Source organism: Gracilinanus agilis, chromosome 6, assembly GCF_016433145.1.
Source record: "Gracilinanus agilis isolate LMUSP501 chromosome 6, AgileGrace, whole genome shotgun sequence".
Classification (NCBI taxonomy): domain Eukaryota; kingdom Metazoa; phylum Chordata; class Mammalia; order Didelphimorphia; family Didelphidae; genus Gracilinanus; species Gracilinanus agilis.
Genome location: NC_058135.1, coordinates 230,770,492 through 230,786,429, shown reverse-complemented (window position 1 = coordinate 230,786,429; position 15,938 = coordinate 230,770,492). Strand labels below are relative to the sequence as shown.

General features: G+C 40.1%; 1 protein-coding gene and 6 non-coding genes across 7 annotated transcripts in view; 4 read left to right on the top strand and 3 right to left on the bottom strand.

The window, feature by feature from the left end:
* The window catches only part of OVCH2 (ovochymase 2), a 163,984-nt gene that overhangs the window by 18,588 nt on the left and 129,458 nt on the right, over positions 1–15,938 (top strand). The window contains exon 3 of the mRNA XM_044681804.1: positions 6,441–6,506. Within this exon, the coding sequence (XP_044537739.1) occupies positions 6,441–6,506 (66 nt within the window). The remainder of the gene's footprint in view (positions 1–6,440; positions 6,507–15,938) is intronic.
* Positions 1,225–1,298, top strand: TRNAT-AGU. The gene has a single exon. It is a non-coding gene; the product is annotated as a tRNA-Thr (tRNA).
* Positions 5,315–5,388, bottom strand: TRNAT-AGU. Its single transcript has one exon. It is a non-coding gene; the product is annotated as a tRNA-Thr (tRNA).
* TRNAA-AGC lies at positions 5,831–5,903 on the top strand. Its single transcript has one exon. It is a non-coding gene; the product is annotated as a tRNA-Ala (tRNA).
* TRNAA-AGC lies at positions 6,305–6,377 on the top strand. The gene has a single exon. It is a non-coding gene; the product is annotated as a tRNA-Ala (tRNA).
* TRNAA-UGC lies at positions 6,963–7,034 on the bottom strand. Its single transcript has one exon. It is a non-coding gene; the product is annotated as a tRNA-Ala (tRNA).
* On the bottom strand, positions 7,481–7,554 carry TRNAN-GUU. The gene has a single exon. It is a non-coding gene; the product is annotated as a tRNA-Asn (tRNA).

Here is a 15,938-nt window from a genome sequence, read left to right as displayed (position 1 = left end):
ACAGATATATCTATCAGATACATAACTTACATATTTTTAAAGAAATTGTAAACAGTGTAGAGTTTGTAGTGTAGCACATAATTTTCCTTAATGTGTTTGTTTATTTAAGTGGGTTTTTTTTCTGGTGGTGGTGGTTATTAAGTAAAAATAAATGAAAATACAAAAAAAATTCTCTTGTTGTTTGGAACAATGAAAATTAAATTGAGTTCTTGGAGGATATGACCTCTAGTAGTTTTTTCTTTTTTCTTATCTTCAGCTTCACTTGTATAAGCATTCTCTCCAGAAAAAGTTATACTTGGGATCTCCTCAGGAACTTTGAATAGAAAGACAGTTAAACATCCACCCAAATCTTCATTGCCTCTTAAAGCTAGAGTAATAGTATTGACTGTCTCTGTGTGTGCTATTGAGATTTACATTACTGGTTTAACTTGATGGAGGAAGCTATTCAGTTGTTGTGTGCCTGAGGGCAGAGTCAGGTGACATGAGAAGGAAAGAGAACAAATAAGGAACTTTTTTATTGGGCTTACAACGTGCCAGGCACTTTACAATTATTCATTTTACAGTCGAGGGAAGGGAGGCAAACAGAATTCGAGAGTCTTGCCCAGGGTCACACACAACTAGTAACTGTCGGAATCTGAAATTGAACCAAGTCCCAGCTCTATTTATTGTGCGACGTATAAGAAATAGCACCTATTATGTGTTAGGCACTGTGCCAAGAATTTTTATTGTTTTAAAGAAAACTCCCGAACACAGTTTTTCAGAGAGGTTGAATTTGACAAGATAGAAGGGTGAAAATGAATAAAGCAGTCTCAATATAGAATTAGTTGTTTGGATAGATTCAGAGTTTCCCAAACCTGGAGATTGAATTGAATTGAATTCATAGCTTATTATTTCTTAAAGCACCTTGTCCTTGTCATCGAAAACCAGAAGCGTTGTTCAGGGGACTTCATCTCGGCTACTAGATAAAAGTATCTTGTCTATTCGGTCCCTTCGGATGCTGGGAGTTTACGACTGTGAATTGGGATTAGGAGAGAAATCCAGATGGAAAAGGTGAAGATATGTTTCCAGGTATTTTTTATCTGACTTTCTGAGCAACAGGAATAGAGTAGAAATATAGCATAGACAAAGACCAAACATTTCCTTTACAAGGAACATCAAAGAGATAGCTTCCCTCCTCCCCACTTCCTCCTTCCTTGTTATGGAATCAAAAACCCAGGACACCTCGGCTCCGTGGCTTAGTTGGTTAAAGCGCCTGTCTAGTAAACAGGAGATCCTGGGTTCAAATCCCAGCGGGGCCTTTATCCATTTTGTCCAAAATTTCAGCATTTCCACTTATCTCTGGGACAAGGAGAGAGAGGAATTGTGGAATAAGGTCATGAAGCTTTCTCCCTTTCTCTGGACCTTAGGGAGGAACCTGAAGTCCATAGCTATGTAAACAGGAAATATGAGGAAAGTGCACGAGCCATCTGCCCCAATGCCCAAGAACCCAAAGAAATGGGACTTCTTGCTCAATTGTCCTAGTCAATCAGACCCCTTATTTCAAAAGAACAGAAGGGAACAAGTTCATCCCAAAGCGGTCTAATGGTAGCAGGGAGAATTTATGAGCTGGAACATGAGAGAAAAACCATGGGAAAGCAGAGACAAGAAGGGACAAATATACTCTGTTAGCCTACGCAAAGAAAGGTTGTATTTTACTGTGAATCCAGGAGGATACCTGGGAGAGAATTATGAATGATGGGATGTTTTTCGAAATTTAGGTAAGGGATGGTGGGTATTGTAATTAGGCTGAACAAATGTTTGTTGATCATTTCTTAGGAGGGTCTTTTCTCTAAAGATCTCAGACCTTTTCCCAACCTGGTCACTACAGGTTCTTTCATCTCCAACATCTCCTTCTTTGAAGGTATGATTCCTCTTCTGCCTCTTTTTCACCGATAAGGAGAGAAAAACACTTTCCAGCTCCTCAGGGGGCCTGGACTTCAAGTTCTCTCTGGGATTTGAATTTGTTCTCAGGAGAAGAGGACTATAACTGTACCATAGAACAAATGAGGAAGAAGAGTCCCAGCCTTGTTTTACTAGTCAAAAAGAGAGGGCAAGCGAAGTTCAATCTTAATTTTTTTCTTTGCTAAAGTTTTAGTAAAGTTTTGTAGAGGCAAAAGAAAGGACCAGTACACTATATGTAGAGGTCAAAAATGGAAGTTTTGGATTCAGAAAAGTTCAGGGTTTCTAAAGTGGAAAACTTGAAGTGGAACTATCAGAGATCTATCATAAACTATACACACACAGATGTATACTCTCCCTGGAGCTATAAGGCTAGGGCCTGCTTGCGGTCCCCACTTTGATTTCCATCTAATACTGAACTAATTATCTTCATGGTGAAAGGGATTAGTGTCATTTGAAATATTGCCCAAGCCATCTAGGAAAGTTTGACATCTATGAGGATAAAAGAGGAGGAAAAAGGACTAAGACAAATGGAAAGGATTCATATGAGCAATGATAGTTACCTTTGCATGAAATTTTGAACTTCTCTAATATATAACAACTCTTGGCACAGTGCCAGGGACATAGTAGTTAGATACATGTATCTCCTTCTATATTTCAGTGTATTTTTCCCTCAAGTTTTAGATATGTCTTTTATTTGCTTTCTTTCTGTAGTTTTCTTTCTCCCTCCCTCTCTCCCCCTCTTTCTTTTTTTCTTCCTTTCTTTCCTCCAGGGACCAATATAGCAAAAAACATGTAGATGAAATCTTTTTATTTGCTGAGTGGCTTTGAACTTCCTTTCCAGATAATGATTCCATGTTATTTCATATTATGGTTGCATTAATAGTTTACTATTTAAATAGAGAATGAGTTGAGGGATGAGGATGATAATAGACATTTATGAAAGACCTCAGAAGTCATTCACCTAATTGGAACCTTGACAGAACAATACTATTTCTATTCTATTCAATCTACCCTTTACTGGGAGATATCCATCTAAGGCGGTAGAATCCCTTACAGCTCTGTAAATTTCCTTTTTGGATGGCTCCAATGGTCAGAAAGTTGTTTCTTACCACAAGTCAAAATTTGTCATTTTCAAACTTTTTCCCTAATTCTGTTCTCTGGGGCCAAAGAGAATATAATCTAATACCCCACCCCTTCCTACCTCCCCGTCCCCCCAACCCTCCCAAACTGCATCAGTTCTACAAACCCTTGAAGAAAGCTATTATGTCCTTCCTAAATCTTTCCTTTCTCAGGATAAACCCTTACAGTCTCTTGGAAGGATCCCCTTCTCATCTGATCTTAAGGATCGACTGCATCCCTGAATATATGGTTGCCCTCTTCTGGTGGCTCTTCCTTATTAATGTGAATGCCATATGTGCTGTCCCAAACCAAAAGCAATACTTAAAAATGCATTGGAACAGAATAGCTTATGTTGGGGAATTTCACCTCTTCCCTCCTTCCATCATAGTGCTTCTCTTGACACATCCCAAGATTCAAAGAGCTTTTTGGGTTTCTATAGTATACTTTGGTTCTATACTCATTTGTCATCAATAAAAACACTTGGATTATTTATTCAGATGGACTGCTATCCAGCTATATAACCCCTATATTTTAGCTTTGAAGTTGATTTTTTGGACCTCAATGTAAGATTGCCCATCACTATCTTCCCAGGCCTTGTAGCTGGATAAGATTATTTTGTACCTTTGATATGTTAACTTTGTGGCCAAGAGTGTCTTTTTCTGATGAGCTTAGTCACAGTAATGGAACTCAGAGTGTGAGAAAAATCTCAGTTCTTCTTTGGTTGTAGCTAGTTCACTTGTGAGATTGTGTAAATGAGAATGTCTTCATTATATGGAGGAGATAGTAAGAGAGGCAAAGGGAGTGTAACTGCTACTCTGCAGAAAAGTCTATACATTTGTTTTCCAGGCCTGTATGTCACATCCTGAAGTCTGAGGTTTTGTTAATACCCATTCATCCACCACTGTAGTCAAGGTATAGGATTAATTGTGGTTATTATTACTTGTAAGACTGTAGTCTTAGGAGATGTTACACATATCCAGTGAGTCATCCAGTAAAGGCTGAGCAGTTGTAGTCATTCCAGTCCTTCCAAGTTTGTTGATACTCCAGAAGCAATATGTTTTGATAGGGAGAGTACAGGGTGAAGACTCATGGGTTCTAGTCTCTTCTTAGTCACTAAGATTCTTTGATTGAACTCTTTAGGGTTTCAGTTTCCTTGTGTTCTAAATGAAGGACTTGGACTAAAATTTCCTGACACTTCTTTCCAAATTATGATTTTCTAATGCCATTTAATGCTGCTTACCAAAATAGATGCTGAAACAGTGCTTGGGCTGCTGCCTTGTAACCTCTCTATCTCACTTTCCCTTCAGATGGACACTACTTTTCCTAGATGTTGGGGAAGAAAAGGAAGGTAACTTATTTGCTTCTGCTTTTTTAAAGGGAAAATTGGTTCCCCAATCCAAACAGTTATTAACCAAGAGAAAAGTGTACAGTGATCCTTGAATGTTTCTGAAAAGGTTGATTTCAAGGATTGAGGAAAGAAATGGCTGTATTGGAAGCCTACTGTTAGTTTGGGAGAAACAATTGCTGTTTTCAAAAATCAATTTAGACAAGAAGGCCTGATTTTTATTTCCATCTTGAAGTTATATTTACTATTGGAGCTTGGAGTAGTGGGTGTGAATTCTTTTGAGGGAGGTTTGGCAAAAGAAAGTATTTTGATTTCTTTAGGAAGTATAAAAGCACTGTGTACAAAGGAAAAGAACAGATTGTTTCTCCTTCTCTGTTGGGATTTCTCCTGTGTTTGAAATAGAAGTTACCTCGGCACACCCTTGCCTTAGGGTTGGGTTTCAAGATGGTGATAGTGTCCTTGAATGTGAACAAGTGGGAACCAGAGGCTTTATCTTCTTGAATGTCCAGGTGGGAAAGTAAGGGATGTTGATCTCTCTCCAATTTAGATGGGAGTCAGTTAGGGAGATTTCCAGCAAGCTAAGGGGTAAGACATAGTAAACACAACTAAAATAATTCCCTATGGTTGTTTCTAGGTAAATTGAAAGCACTCCATTTCTTGGTGGCACTAGACTTATTTAGTTATGATATAACTCTAAAAGTTTTGAAGTTGACAACTGTGTGGCTATTCAGTTTCATGCTTTGGCTTTGGCAGGCAATCTTGAATATGTGACTTGTACTTGATTTGTTCTCCTTCCAGAGAAAGGAAGTGTAACAACAGCCTTCATACAGTTGTTTCTCTTTTTGTGCAGGATCGTATGAAGGAATACTATTGACAGTGGAAATGCTGAAATCTTGGGCAAAATGGATAAGGCCCCGCTGGGATTCGAACCCAGGATCTCCTGTTTACTAGACAGGCGCTTTAACCAACTAAGCCACGGAGCCGACGTGGTGAACCTTTTTGAATAGACGGTAAAAAAGCATTGCTCTTCTCATTGCTGTTCCGGACAGGAGATTTTTAGGGCATTCTAAGAAGCTTTCGAATTTCTCTGATGAATCATCGTTCCTATTCTTTCCCCTTGGCTCAGGAAGCCAGAACAAAACCACAATCTCCAACCCGCAAGCACTTCCCTTCCCTTTCCTTTTGGTAGCCTCGTCTGCTCTCATTTCTCACAATCATAAGCTCTCAGTGTTGGGAAAGGACTGCATAGACAAGTTTTTTGAACCTCCAGCTGTGTGGAAATTCCTTACACAACATATATAGTTAGTTATTGCACAGATACTTAAATAACATACCATGAATTAAATTAAAACACCTGGAATGGGGAGCGCAAAATCTGTCCAGATGATTATTTAGGAACATGTAGCTTATGAGTTAGACCGTAGAGGGGGATTAGCTCAAATGGTAGAGCGCTCGCTTAGCATGCGAGAGGTAGCGGGATCGATGCCCGCATCCTCCAGTTTTAATTCCTGTCATTTATCTAGAAGGCAAGGGCCAGAGTCTGGCTAGAAGACCTCTCCTAGAACCTCTAGAGATTATATAATCCTGTGAGGGGTTTGAGAGTCGAATTGCGGGCAGATGAGAGTCAGAATCTAGAGGCAAAACAGACCAGTGCTCCTTCGCTTCATGGGTCCCCTAGCCGACTGGGGACCTAAAGGCCCTTGTACTCGTGAGGACATTTCACATTGAAAACAGAGGCTCGTAGGTAAATTTGATGAAAATGGTGTTTAGATCATTTTTTTAAAAACAGGAATCGGCGCGAGAACTGGCGACATAACAATAACTCTATTCTCTTAGCTGCCCTTATAAGTGCTTCTGGATTCTTGTTTGGCGTAAACTGTGACCTCGGAATCGGGGTTGGGGGGATTAGCTCAGATGGTAGAGCGCTCGCTTAGCATGCGAGAGGTAGCGGGATCGATGCCCGCATCCTCCAGTTTTAAAATTAAAAGGTATCCTTAATCCGTTTTCCTCTTCCCCCACTCTCCATATTCTTCAGGGAATCCAGACCTTGCCTCTGGATCTTATTCGATGGGACACCCTTCGCAAGCCGAAGTATCACAAAGTTAGAGACCGAACCCTAAAGGAGAGAGAAGGAAACTAAGCACACATGAGATAAGCTGGGGGTGTGTGGGTAGGCGAAACAATACGACACTGTAGACTGGAGAGGAAAGGATGGTATTCTTGATCTGATTTCGACTTCTTTAGAATGTGAATGGAACTTTTCTTAGAAGGGAAGTTTTGTCTTCAGATGTTTTTTCACCTGGCTGTCTCCGTGACTATATCTGAGGGGTAAACATGTCTCCAAACGGCTTTGATTTGTAGTAGAAGGGAACCCTGTGCTTTGTTTTGGGCGCTCCTAAAATGTTGGCAATTCGAAATCTAAAGCAGTGCCTTGGGGGAAAGCTCTACCTAGAAAGTTCGTCGAGGGAACTGATGACCTAAGATAAAGAAGAAATCTGAGAGTGCGAATTTTGTGGAACAGAGGATCGGAATCAAAGATGACACAAGAAAAGAAGAGTGGAGATGCCGGGGATCGAACCCGGGGCCTCACACATGCAAAGCGTGCGCTCTACCACTGAGCTACATCCCCAACTTTCCCATATTTTATTGAGCCAATTTCCTTAATAAGGTCTTCACCTATTTTCTTCTGAGAGTTCAGATAAGGTATTTGAAGATATGACAGTACTATTTGCATCCTGGTGAACCACAAAATTTCCCTCTCCTTTTCTGCATCTGAATGCTGAGCCACTCCTTACCCGTTTATGGAAGAGTCTCTTGGCGCTCGGAAATGATTACAGGGAGACCCAAAGATAAATACTTAAAAAAAAAAAAACATAAACAAAAAAACCCCACAAAACAAACCCAAAGCAAAAATAAGTGAAGTTGATGATTATTTGAATGATGACTTTACATACACAAAATATCAGTTTTGTGTCCTGAGTCCTTTGGGTCAGGAGCAACTAGCTGAAGGGTTGAAATGAAATTTCTAAACAAAATTTGCCTTGAGGTGAACTCTTTCTTTTTCAAAACAATTCACGTCCCTGGGTGGGCTTGAACCACCAACCTTTCGGTTAACAGCCGAACGCGCTAACCGATTGCGCCACAGAGACTGCTGAAATCTACTTTTTGGTTGAACTATTCTGGAGAAAAGCCGGAATCTTGCTCCCCAGAATCCTCTGAAAGTGGGCCGTAGCTGCATTCAAATCCTGAAACAAACTGACATACAGAAGGCAAGTCAGAGAAAGAAGCAAAATTCAAATCTTTCCGCCTGAGCTCGAGCTCACCACCCAGCATCACAGTGACTCTTACTAGGGAGGTGGGCGGAAGCATCTTGAGGCTAACTGAACTAAAGCTCAAGAGTAACGCAATGAAGAAGGAAGAAGGGGAAACCGCTAGTTTTCTTCAAAAAAAAAAAATGTAGCAAAGAGAATCCTTGTGGTTAGTTTGTTGTATCCCGGGGTCTCAAACGAGGAGATATGTGTGTTGTGGGGAATAAAAATTCCTTCTCGATGTTTTAGGATTTATGCTTATTTAAAATTATGACTCTAAAGTTAGTAGAAAGATTTTGGCATTCTCACTTTTTTTTGTTTTGTTTTTGTTTGGAGGAATTTGGGGAGAAGGTACCTTCTCAGGTCTAATCTAACTAGTTGCTTGTTATTTCTGTGGCGCAGTCGGTTAGCACTTTCAGTTGATGGTTGAAGTCTACTTCTAGGATGTATTTGTTTGACTACCTGATCATAAATTAAGCAAGCTGTCAATGCTTTCGTGGCTTTTGTCTTCCTCGAGTACTCTCAGTTAACTATACTTTCATTTTCTTCCATCCCATTTGTTGGCTTCTTTTTGTCCTTCCTTCCTTCCTTCCTTCCTTCCTTCCTTCCTTCCTTCCTTCCTTCTCATTCTCTACTTTCGATGATGTCTGCATCTCTCACATTTATACCTCCACTCTCGTCCTTTCTTCTGGTGCTCCTGTCCCGAAATTATTAGGCTTTTCTCGACCTCCTCCAACGATTGTCATCCTCCCAGCAGTTTTCTCTCGCATTCCTTTTTCTAAGCGGTAATTTTCTCTTTGACCTCACTATAGAAAGTTCAGGAAAGATTGCTATGGAAGGCAAAGAAGAGCAGAAGAGGACCCATTGAAGAAAACAGAAATATTGGGAGAAAATAATCTTACAGAAGTAGAAAAGAAAATAGGTGCTATTGTTAGCACTATGTTAAAAAGAGAATTTTCTGGCAGCTAAACACTGAAAACTACTGGGATGTCCTATTGGGAAACAGCTAAATAAATAGTGCTATATGTATATAATAAACTATTATTATACTAGAAGAAATGACTGTAGACATTTGTGAACTGACACTGAGTGAAGAATTTATACAATGATCACTGTTGTAAGGAAGTTTACTTAATTACTATTTAGGAGACAGTAGCAGGGCTAGAGAATTCTAAATGGAATGGGGAAGCAGGAAGTGTGTAGCTCTCTCTGAGACAGACTCCATGGTGGTTGGGACAAGTTGTAACTGACCCTGGGAGACCTCAGAGGAAGTGGAGTTTGTACCCTGATTCTCTGGGATCCTGAAGGAAGACTGACATCTACTTGTGGGAGATTTTTGGTAGAGACTATTAATCCCAACCTGAGTTGCAGGTTAACTTGGGCTAGGTTAGCTCCCAGAATCTACCCACCTGAAAGAGTACAGCTAGTGGTCCTAGAAGAGCTGCAACATCCCTGGAGTGTGTCAGGACTCTGCTGTGAGGATACCCACTTCTGTCCTGCTATTCTCTGGGCCCTATCTTGCTTTAGGTCTCAGTTTAGTGTAGATAAGTCCCTCCCTTGACTCTGTGGTTTGCCCATAGTCTGGAAGTGTAGAAACCCCTATTCCCATCCTTTAGACCAATGGTTCCCAAACTTTTCTGGTCTACCACTCCTTTCAAAAAAAATTTACTTAGCCCCCTGGAAATTAATTAAAAAATTTTTAATAGTAATTAATAGGAAAGATAAATGCACCTGTGGCGATCACCACATCCCTGGATCACTGCAGCACCCACCAGGGGGTGGTAGCACCCACTTTAGGAATTACTACTTTAGACCATATTTCCCTTAATTAAATTTGTTACAAACTCTCTTGTCATTTGCCTGCTGGTTTTCACAGACCCCCTTGTCTAGATGGCGCAAGGTGACAGTTGAGTCTTACTGTCACTTCTGTCAACAGACATTTTCCCTAGCAGTTAAACCCAGTCTCCCTAACTTGTTTGGTCCCACCTATTGTCCATTCCTGTCTTCTTCTGAACCCACATATAATATTTAAGCTAACTCCACTGGTTTTCCCCATAAGATAACATACATTATAGGGGAAAATAACATTGAAAAGCTTTAGAACTGGTCAGTGCAATGATAAACCACAAGTCCAGAGGACTGAAGAAATAATGCCATTCTCTTGACAGAGTTGATGACCTTTAAATGCACAAAGAGACATACATTTTCTCATATGGCATAATGTGGGGATATTTTTTGCTGGACTATGTAGCTATAAATTGAGAGATTTGCTTTTAGATTCTTTTTTTAAAAACTTAATAAAGTGGGAGGGACAACTAAAAAAATGAAAAAAGTTAAGTCAAGGCAACAAGTACTTATTAAGTGCTTATTATTTGCCAAGCACTGTGCTAAACTGGGTATAAAAGCATAAATGCACATAGGACAATATCGGCTTTCAATGAGCTTACATTATAATAATGGAAGATGGTGAGAAGATCCATAATGGGAGAAAGAAGTCCCTATTGGTGCCAGGAAAGGAATAGGATTCTAGTTTACAAAGTCTTCCTCAGTGCCTAAAGGGCTGCTCCTCTCTTTGCTACAGTTTCTTTTGCTCGAAATCCCTAATGGCTCCCTTCGCTCCACATCAAAAGTTATGACTTTCTTTTTGGTCCCATTTCTAGGAAAACCTAACCTCAAAACTTTAATTCCTAGCCCAGAGTTTAGGGACAGAAATAGGACAGGGTTCCTCTTCCTGGGTTATAGATGGTCAGGTTCATTGGATCTAATTAGTATCAGTGGGTCTTCAATTAATACCACCGACCCTGGGGAACACAGGCTCTCTCTCTCTAAATTTCTCTAATCTCTAAACTTTGGAACCCCAAGAAACTGAAGGCAGCTGGGGGCAGTTAGAACTGGACTATATAAGGGAGTGATCCCAGCGTAGAGGAATCTCATTCTGGGTTTTGGGCCAAAGGGTGGTGGGAGGTCTGGGCAAGACTCTCCATTGAACACTAGTCAATCCATACCAGGAGAACCTTTAACTTATTCCTGCTTTACAGATTCTAGTTGTTTAGTCAGTCCCTGTATTAGCCTGATCTCTGCTGCAGTTATAAATCATATTAACAGAAACCAAGATTAACATCACCAAATCACTTCAGAAGATTGTCAATCAACATTTGATATCATCCTGCTAAACTTGTTCATTTATTTATTTAGTTTATTACTTGAGGCAGAAGTTAGGAAGTTAGAGGATCACAGTGAAGAGGCCTAGCCCTGTTGAGGGTGAGGCCAACCTATGGTCCATCTTGATTAGTTAACAGAGATTCCTTCATCCCTCCTACCTAACCTTTTCAATCCTATATTCAATATACCTTTCCCTGAATATACCTTGCCTGATTATGCCTTCCCTGATTTATTAAAAGAAGTTACTTTACTATTTCAATAGCCTTTGGATTATACAGTTGAATAGGCCACAACATCTCTTACCCTTGATAGAATCCTTCTTTCACACCAAGAATTGACAGTTGGTGTGGGGGGATCTTCATTATTGGGAATTCTGTTGATTTCCATATATATCCTTGTCAGGGAATCACATTCTGTTTGCCAGTAACAACCTTTCTAGTGGAAGAACATCTTCTCCCTACCAAACCATCAGGTTGAGAGAGATTATATCAGTTTCCCTCTGTGAAGCCATTGTACTGTGTCTCTTCTGTAAGGATCTGATTCTCCAGCCTCTTATGAGAGCTTATCAGCTGCTGATCTGAAGACTGTCCATCCCCCACAACAGGTCTGAGAGGCTGCAATCCAACATCAGCCTTGAACCATCTTTACACATGAAAATAGGTTTTGAACAATGATACATGTATAACACAGTGGAACTGCTTGTCATCTGGGGGGGGGCAGGGAAGACGAATGGGGGGGGAATCATGAATCATGTAACCATGGAAAAATATTCTAAAGAAAAAAAAAAGAAGAACCTGGATGAGCAGATGCCTCTTATGTCATGGAATGGTTTCTACACAAGACATGAAGCAGCAATAAACTAGCAGTGATTGGGATTGAGACTGTATATTCAATGACATTAATACCTCTTTGCAATTCCACCTAACTCCAATGATATTTCTAATGACTTCCAGAGTCATATTCAGTATGAATAGTTTTGTGGGCTAGTGGTTACTACATCTGCTATATAAACTTGAGTTCCAATTTCAGTTCAAATGTCATAATTATACTTTTTCCCTGAAGAATTCTCAAAGAACATGGAAAGGTAGACTTGCTTCATCACCTGGAAATAATACCAACTCACATTTATACAGAACCTCTAACATTACAAAATTATCTCCTCACAATAACTCAGTGCAAAAAACATGAGTACTGACAAATTGCAACTGACTGTAAGTTGGAACATGACATGTCAACCAGCAAAAAGATTAAGAAATCCTGACTACAGGGACTAAAATCATCAAATCTCAAACCTCTGCTCTCTCTCTCTTCCCATTAACAACCTTTAGATGTACCAAAGGCTGAACAAAAGTTGAATAAGCCTGTGATTGCTCATCCAAAAGAGTTAAGAATTTCAAAACAATTTCATGTTTCTACTAGCACAAGTCCAGGGGGAAATCTTTATCTTAATAAGTCATAGAACAAGTTGTATTATAATTTAAGGTTGAAACATACTTAAAGCATGACTTCAAGCCTCTCTACTACTTTTTGAATGCTCCTGAATTCCATTCAGGTTAACAAAAGAGAAAATTCCATTTAATTTAATTTCACTTGCTTACCAAAAAAACCCAACAACAACCCAGCCTTGACCAAGTGAACTTACCACTTTAATGTCTTATTAGGAGCTCCTCTAGATCTTCCTTTCTCCCCTGACCTTCGGCACTATGGGCAGAAATGAGGATTGTTCTTTGGGCAAAGAAAACCTGCATAAAGTAAGTCAGTGTACTGAATATCTATAGTTTGATCTTGGAACATCTTGTCAATACCATTGCTTCAGACACTTCAAAGGGTCTTGCATTTTATCCTTTTGGGTTTAGAGAGTCTACAGTTATCCAAGCAGGAGTATTTTTAAAAGTTGAGTGGGTGTAGAAGGGGAGGTAGAAGAGGTTGTCCTAATTGCCTTTATATTCATGTCTACTCATTGCTCTGTGTTTATTTTTGTCCTCAGCAGCTTCCCTCTGTCCTATATTTCTCTGTTGTTTATGTTTTTTCCTGTAAGGGGAAAAAAGGGGCTTTGGGGTAAATATATTTAAGATTGGTGGCCAGAGGATTGAAGAATTATCAATCTCAATTAAGAATAATTTCAAGTTAAAATTGACTTTTATGGCCCAGAGGTGAATCATTCACAGTCTATTAAAGGGAAGTTCCTTAAGAGAAGTTCAGGAAGATTCATTCACAGAGTCTATTAAAGGGAAGTTCCTTAAGAGAAGTTCAGGAAGATTCAGTCTTTAAACTCACCATGTGGACTTCTAAAGAAGATATTGAAAGCAGTCTCACCAAGGTCTCAGCTTTCCAGCCAGCACTCCTCCACAAACCAGGAAAGCTCCTTCACTAGCAGCCCTCTTCACCAGAAGACCCTCTCCAGCAGAAGACCTTCTCCTTTTAAAGGGGTCACTTATGCGTCACTTCCTGTGCCTCTCTCATAATTTGCATGTCCAATCACAATAGACATTTCTCATAGGACTGCCTAGAGGGCAGTCAGTTGATTCTGATTTGTCACTCACTCTAGCACACGTGGGTTAGGACCTCCCAAAATTGAAGGTGTTCTCACCTTTGGTGATTAAATCTAAAGATGGGCAGTGTAGATTTAATCTAATTATCACATTCTCACTCACTAGGGTATGATAAGGGCATCTTTCCTTTAGGTCCTCAGGGACAGGCAACCTCAAATATTAGAGATGTATAGCCTTTTAGAACCTGTTAGGAGCAGCTTCTGAGACCATTACTTGTATTGGGGGATTAGCTCAGACAGTAGTGTGCTTGCTTAGTATGTGAGAGGTAGTGGCATTGATGCTTGCATCTTCCAGTTTTGATTCTTTTCCTATGCAGAGTTGGTGGTGGGTATCAGTCAGCCATGCCCCTCTCTCCATGCCCTAGGAAAAAATGACATGAGATCTGAGTTTGGCTGAAGACTCTTTTTCTCTGAAGTTCTGCCAAACTTCAGAGGTATATTAATTTACATTTGAGTCTGTAGTTCCTTCACCTTGTGTTTTTGATTCCTTTGCCTCACTATCCATTGGGAACATTAGCACCTTCTGATCTCTTCAGGTTTAGTCATTTGAAGCCCATGGAGACTTACTTTAACTGTACTTTCCCCCCTCCTGCTGTTCTTTAGAAATATCTTGGTAGATCTTGATCAATGACACATGTAAAATCCAGTGGAAGTGCTCATTGGCTATTGGAAGGGAGTGGGAGGAGGAGAGGGAAAGAACATAAATCATGTAACCATGGCAAAATAGTCTTAATTAATTAATTAATTCTAATTAGAAATATCTTGGGATGCTACATTTACTGCTACCCTCACTTTTATCCCAGAATGCCTCCTGGAGCAGGTCAAAGACATGCCCCCATGTTCATTTACTAGCACAGATGTGATTCAATGATCTAGAGCAGTGATGGGTAAACTTTTTAAAGATGGAGCAAAAGGAAAGGAAATGCTTATCTGTTAGTCTGTTTCTGAGGCAATTCTTTCAAAGTTTCATTGTATTGTATCCTACTCATTGTATTCGTCAGATTAGGTATAATGTCACCAGGTGAGATAGAACATTTCAGGGGGCCCGCATCTGGCCTGTGTAGTTTGCCCATCAATGATCTAGAGCAATGGCTCCCAAACTTTTTTGGCCTACTGCCCCCTTTCCAGAAAAAATATTACTTAGCCCCCTGGAAATTAATTTTTAAAAAATTTTAATAGCAATTAATAGGAAAGATAAATGCACCTGTGGCCATCACCACCTCCCTGGATCGCTGCAGCACCCACCAGGGGGTGGTAGCGCCCATTTTGGGAATCACTGATCTAGAGGAAGATCTCCTCTAATTTGCCTTTCCTAAAGTCTCTGGGATTCCAAACCTTGAGTTGTCACCAAGGGGAAGCTCCCAGGCAAGGATGATTATCTTGAAAGGTGATGTGTAAGATAAGGAAGAGTGCTGTGGAAGTCAATTTCATAACTTCATAGAAGAGTGAATTATAATGAAAGTCTGAGATGAATCCAAGAAAAAACTAATGGAAATCAAAACAATTCTGAAGTATCACCTTACACCCAGTAGATTGGCTAAAATGACAGCAGGGGAGAGTAATGAATGTCGGAGGGGATGTGGCAAAATTGGGTCATTAATACATTGCTGGTGGAGTTGTGAATTGATCCAACCATTCTGGATGGCAATTTGGAACTATGCTCAAACAGCACTAAAAGAATGCCTGCCCTTTGATCCAGCCATACCATGCCTGGGTTTATACCCCAAAGAGATCATAGGGAAAAAGACATGTACAAAAATATTTATAGCCATGCTCTTTGTGGTGGCAAAAAACTGGAAAACGAGGGTATGCCCTTCAATTGGGAAATGGCTGAACAAATTGTGGAATATGCTGGTGATGGAATACTATTGTGTTCAAAGGAATAATAAATTGGAGGAATTCCATGTGAACTGGAATGACCTCCAGGAACTGATGCAGAGTGAAAGGAGCAGAACCAGGAGAACATTATACACAGAGACTGATACACTACGGTAAAATTGAATGTAATGGACTTCTGTATTAGCAGCAATGCAATGATCCAGGATAATTCTGAAGGTTATGGGAAAGAACGCTACCCACATTCAGAGGAAGAACTTCAGGAGTAGAAACACAGAAGAAAAACAACTGCTTAAACACATGGGTTGATGTGGACATGATTAGGATGCAGACTCTTAATGACCACCCCAGAACAATTATCAATATTATGGAAATAGGTCTTGATCAATGACTCAGGAAGAAACTAGTGGAAACTAGGGGGCGAGGGAGGTGGGGAGAGAGAAAGAACATGAATCATGTAGCCATGGGAAAAGTTTTTTCTAAAAAAAACCAAAAAACTAATGGAGATGTCAGGGACCAAGCCAAAGAGAGTGAGACCAAACCCAGGGCCTTATCCATGCAAAACCTGTGCTCTACCGCTGAGATATGATCCTGAAGCTTCTCTCTCTCTCTCTCTCTCTCTCTCTCTCTCTCTCTCTCTCTCTCTCTCTCTCTCTCTCTCTCTCTCTCTCTCTCT